Consider the following 6,150-nt stretch of genomic DNA (forward strand, 5'->3'; position numbering starts at 1 on the left):
CGTGTGCTCTTCCGATCTCTGTTTAAACCTTTATTGAAGAACCATGTCTTTTGAGAGTCGCTTAAATAAAGCTCAGAGTATTGCGTGCCTTTGACAAAGGATGTTTCTTCCAGATAGTGTTTGTAAGCGTTTACTCGATGCAATTTTGCCTCAACTTGAAAATCGGTGAATGGGACTTGGAACGTGGGTTTAGCGCCCCTTGACGTGGCCCATTTCGCAAGGCGGTCCGCTTTCTCGTTGCCGGGGATCCCTTTGTGTGCCGGAACCCAGCAGAGAACGATTTTCCTCCCTTCTCTTTCAGCAGCAATGAGTTTTTTCTTGATTTGATGTATTAGGTAGTTTCCTTGCTTGTGATCCGAAGAGGCGAGAGCCATTAGCACACTTCTGGAGTCTGTGAAGACATTAATGTTGCCGTGGTAACACGGAAAGAAATGGGTCATGAGATATAAACGTAGCACGTAGTCGGGAATTCTCACGAGGTTCTCGTGAATTAAGCCCCTACAAGCAAAGAGGCGCAGCTCAGGTCGTTAAGTTGACGGGCAGTACGGATATCCCTTCGCAAAAAAACGATAAGACCACGACCTTACCGAAACGTTAAATAAAATAATCGCGAAGACTAAAGGAAGGTAAACGTTCGCGCACCTTAGAATCAAAAGGCAATCTAATTGGGTCATCCTCTTTTTTCCTCTTTTTTTAAAGAGAATAAAGCTTTTTTTAAAGAAGCTATAAAAGTGATTATCTGTGACTGAGAGAAAATAAAATTATGTCATCACTTGTCAGTTGCCAAAGAACATTCATTAGAGCCAGTTTTTTTTTAGCTCCTCGAGTTTTTCAAAATTACCTATAACTCTGTCACATGTATACGAAAAGAACGATTTTGTTGAAAGGTCTAAAAATTTTGCTGAAAACAGATCTAAAAATAATTTTTTGTTAAATCATCAAAATAATAATTTGTTCGAATGTTAAAACTGATAAGTATTGCTATAAAACATTTTGATATTCCAGCAATCATTTTGACTTTCAAAATTATTTTGATTATTGAACAAAAATTATTTTCAGATCTGGATTCCGCAAAATTGTTCTTTCCGTGTATGACAGACAGTAACAAGTTTCAAAGTAATGAATCAACTCAAGATCTCTCCGAACGTCTTTAGCTTTCCAAATATATACTAACGGCTAATTCCCCCGTGATATTTCACCGCGATGATTGGATGACGCGAGATGATCATCGCTTAATCGAGCTTTAACGCTAATTAATTAGCGCCTGTCTTCTGTCTCATGCTCGCGCGAAATTAGCATTTGTCGCTTTGCGCGACGTACACACGGGGACATGAATACTTTAACATTTGAAGTTACACGATGAGAGAAGAACGCGTTTCTCATTAAAACGCGTTTCTCATTAGAACGCGCTCTGAAGACGCGTTTCTGATTGGAACACGCTCAATACGTGCAACTTCAAGCGTTAAGGCATTCCTGTCCCCGTCGTACATTGATAGATGGTGAAGAATAGGCTATTGGGAATCAGAGCAATTGAATGCTTTTCTCCGCTCGCGTTATAATGACCTATATATATAATATATATATATATATATAATATATATATATATGTATAACTTTGTTTCGTAATTAAATTTATCACTAATCGACTATGCCCATCAACTTGGGCTAAACTTCCAGCTTGAAATACTTAATAATAACTAGTAACAAAGCCTCTCACATTAAAGTTCATTTAAAGTAAAAGCCATTGAAATTAGCTTGAAATGAAGACTTTTACTCGATTTATACTCTTCCAAGACTTTACTTCGCTAAATAAATTCTAAACTAGTGAAATTATACTATATTCTCAACATTGTTGATATTTCGACACCGAAACTATCCCTCTAATTCTGACAGTTATAATCGTTTTAATATTATATCTTAGAGAGTCATTATAAAATACTGAATAAGACAGAAGTTCAACTACACCTCATTAAATTGCAATTTGTACCTCACGTGTTAGCAATTAATATAGCGTATAGGATTATTATTATTAGAAATGTAACGTTTCATATATCTACTTCATTTTTTTCATATGCCAATTTTTAGCAAATTTTTTATCGCTATGTATATCATTTAAACACATCAACAGAAATATCCGAAGCTGAATCCGCAGGATTTAAATATCGCGATGTTCTGCCATTAATACGTAAGCACTTCCCGTTCCGGTGAGCACCGCATTTTTCTCGAATCTTATATTAAGTATGAAAGATGGGACGTTCGTAAGATGGCGGAATTCTGTCCTAAATCCCGGACCATAGCTATGCGGATGATACATATCGTTTTCCCGTGGCGATAAAGTTTTCGAAATCGTAAATGCACAACTGCATCCTTTCTTCATGTGTTTTACAAGCGATCTTTTTCTCGAACTCAAAAATTTAAACTTACGTATTTGAAGAAGAAATTACAATTATTTATATTTATGTACGAACAAACATTTTAATGTCACAAGGAAAAATTGTGCATATATAATTTAGTTATTTTCGATATAAATTAATTTTTTAGCATAAATATGAAGATTTCAAAATATTTTCAACTGTAGTAATTTAGAGAACATATTAACAAACCAACGTGCGCATATTTTATATACAGAATGACATGATTAATAAAAAAAAATTCAGTTTTGAAATTAAAAAGAATATTTATGTAATAAGAGATAATTGTAATTTTCCTCTCCCTTTTAAAGGTAACTTTGTTGGAGAATTAATAGTATAATAGTGAAATCTCCCAGAAGCGTTATTAAGCAACTTAATCAACTTAAGCTTATTCTGAAATCCGCCCAATTACGGTTCTTAAATTGGCGCTCTACCTTATCTCTAAATACATTTGTGAGCCTCATCTATATTGTAATGTACATATATAATGGATTATAACAACCCCAAATATATATTTGACTTTAGGATTATTATACATGTATATTATTGTACTATATTTCATACGAAGACAACAAACTCGCATACACGATGTAGAGTTTTGCCTAATTGAAAAAAAATGTGAGTCTCTTTGTTTTAATTATCTCATAAATTTTCAATCAACTATTCGATTTAACGTAGCAACGATATGGAAGATTCTTTCATCAAAACTCAATACTGTCGTAACTAACTTTGCGTTTAAGTTAAAGCATTGTGTACAATAATTAGCAGTACTGCAACGGACAAAATTATTATTTCCTTTATTTATACAATACATTACTCGATCACTGTACATTTAATTTCATTCCGTCGTTTCATTAAATCATCATTTTAATAGACCTTCCGAAATTGAGGTTTCGGCCGTCTATGCAGTACTGCGTCCGATCGAGTTGTGATAGAGCGAGCATGCATTTACCTACAAGGGGAAATAAGCGGTTCCTTCGCCGTGTTCGTGTGACATATTCGGCAGACGCTGGACCCGACCGAGATCAGGCTGCTGGTAAGCCGATGCTGTTGTCCAACGACCCCCGGAGACACTTGCTGCGTGTCGCGGCTATTTAAATTGCAGGCGGAGCCCTCGGGAGCCATGGCCGATGGTGGCATCGGCATGCTGCGCTCGTGATCCAAGTTAACTGTGGAACCAGCCAAAGAGAAGGACACACACCGCACGCGGTGCATATGCATGATCCACCACGTACTCGCGCTTATTTACACCCCATTCACCGCACCGCGCCGGCCGGATTTAAGCGTCTATTTTCTATACGAACCGATCGAAAATCTGATAATAGTTCGCGCCAGTGGTTGCCAACCCGCAAAGCTTTCGCGAAACTTCTACTGCAATTATTATCTCCCACACTTCCGAATTTAGAAAGGACAAAAGCTCGATTTTACCCAAATGTGGATTCTCACGTGCTTCGGCTAATAAAGACGACTTTAAAAGGAAAGAATGTTTATCCTAAAGATAAAAGAAGCGTCCGATTGTGAAAGCAAAATTAAAATTTTTCTTTTCACAAAAGAAGAATATCGTAGAAACTTGTCTGATTTATTGGATCATACTGTATTAAACGAAGCGCTAACTGTACGACTGAAAAATGATATTCTTTCCAATTGTCTGTTTAAAATTTTTAAAATTTTCTTTACTTTACTTTTACTTCTTTTTTCTAAGATTTATTTTTTAATTTTTCAATATATTTGAAAAACGAAATTAATACTATTTTGTACGCATTGCTTTAGCGATTTGAAGAGAAAGTTGTACATAACACGATGCATATGCATGAGCGATCACGGAAAAAGTTTCTGCATTCATTTATTCACTATCCAGATCTAAATCGAATTTATTTCAAGTTTTAACGTGAAATCTGTCGGTAGCTTATTGAATAAAGTTAGAATTGGCGAACATGTCGATGCATTGGTTTCAAAAGTTCAGGCATTCCATTACTAAGATAATCAGATATTTTATTTAATAAAAACCTTATTTTCTCTATCATCAAAATCAATTATTTATTTAAATGTCCAAACGATGTAACAGGATTCATTAATTATTTAAATTTCACTAATTTCCATTATGTCAAAAGTCGAATGCACTTGAAAATTTTGTTTCGCGTGCTCTAAATAATTTTCAACGCGTCTCATACAAATATTAATTAATTACAATTTTCATAATATTATTATCAACCCGTTCAATTTTAGTAAATTAAAATTAAATAACATCAAAGGATTAACTTCACAAATAAATTATACATCAATAACTTACAACCCAGTTCTCGCATTCATGTTTAAATTACTACATTCATTAGCTAGTCTTTCATACATTTTATTTCTCATAATTAAATAATTATAACAATGACTTCCACACGTTCGCCATTTATCTTGAATTGTCCTGTCCAAAAACTAATTGAATCAAATTTTCAAATTTATACTAAGGATTTGGTTGAATTTTCGTTCGCGAGATACGTTTAATTTCTCGCGAATTCGAAGACTTCCGGGAGATGCCGAGTGAGTGAAAATTTATATCATGCCCGGGTGTTCTCTTCTCTAACGAGGCGCAATCTCTCGAGCTCTTTGATACGAGGAAGTAGGATGCTCTCAAGTTTTTCCGTGACAATGGGACCGAACTTTAAACGAAGTCCCGCCGGCTGCGACAATATTCCAGATGAAGAATGCAAGCCGTATAGCGACGTCGCGACAGGCAAAACCTACCTACTTGCGTTTCCGACATCGCGAAAGTTTCCGTCGCGATACATAACCAACAATTTCCCGTGAAAGGGAGTCGTGCGTATGGTCGTGCTGAGTGCTCCGAAGTCCTTCCGATCCCGTAATTTCCGCAAAGTTTATTTTTTATGTAACGCGATGCCACCGAATGCAAATGTGGGGGCCGACCTAGAAGGTCGACGGAGGTAACTTTTTAACCTATCCGACGATGCTGACACATCGAACGCGAAATGATAATTTAGCTCGTTTTTCATCGTTATTTTTCTGTTTCCTCCAGCGAATCGATCGCGATAAATGAAAAACAGCGAGCAAACTTTAGCATCTCTTTTTCATATCGCGTTTCTATCATGAAAAAAAAATTTATATCGCATTTCTACAATAAAAAAAATATATTCTATATCGCGTTTCTACTGCGAAAAAGTTTTGTCAATATATTAATCCCGAAATATTTGATTAAAACTGAACATATTATCCGATGAATTCCTACGGAGATTAAAATATGTAAGAACTCTGCAGTGTATTAGAACATCCTGCGCACATGATACTATTGAGGAGACCTGCGAATTAATCTACCGGGTCTCATTTTCCACGGATCCCGAAATTAATCCTTGTGAACCTCTGGGACACGATCGGCCATAGAGATGCAAAATGCGTCTATACGTAGATTGTATATATACATGTATATATCGGCCGCGCGCGCCTATCAAAAATAAAATAACACTACAATAAAACATTAGCTGCAAAATTGAAAGCAAACTCCAGTCCGTTTGAAATCAAAGCCTGATTCCTGTTGTCGAACGAGTGAAAATGCATTTCAAACGCAAAATAAAAAATTTTCGTTCGCTGGTACGCCCTTCAATTTCGCCTTTCGTACGTAAACACTCGGCCGCCTGCACGGTCTGCTAACGGCTTTTTATTGGATCTCGAAACGAGATTCCTTTGAAGGAAAAAAATATATATAGTTTTGGAATAGACGTCGGAAGCACTGTAG

The 6,150-nt window shown here is 36.1% G+C and overlaps 1 protein-coding gene across 3 annotated transcripts in view; it reads right to left on the minus strand.

Annotated features, from left to right (window-relative positions):
- LOC105450748 (E3 ubiquitin-protein ligase MARCH3) overlaps positions 1-5,814 on the minus strand; it is a 20,419-nt gene extending 14,605 nt beyond the window's left edge. For 2 of the 3 annotated variants that reach the window (XM_011690734.1, XM_011690735.1), the window contains exons 1-2: positions 5,152-5,814; positions 3,364-3,580 (exon numbers count right to left, since the gene is read on the minus strand). In XM_011690734.1, coding sequence (XP_011689036.1) covers positions 3,364-3,580; positions 5,152-5,191 — 257 coding nt within the window. In that variant the 5' untranslated portion in view covers positions 5,192-5,814. Of the gene's footprint in view, positions 1-3,363; positions 3,581-5,147 lie in introns of all 3 variants that reach the window. The other variant, XM_011690736.1, reaches the window with a different exon arrangement.
- Positions 5,815-6,150: the final 336 nt, after the last annotated feature.

The sequence above is a fragment of the Wasmannia auropunctata genome, unplaced genomic scaffold, assembly GCF_000956235.1.
Source record: "Wasmannia auropunctata unplaced genomic scaffold, wasmannia.A_1.0 LD336056.1, whole genome shotgun sequence".
NCBI classification, from domain to species: domain Eukaryota; kingdom Metazoa; phylum Arthropoda; class Insecta; order Hymenoptera; family Formicidae; genus Wasmannia; species Wasmannia auropunctata.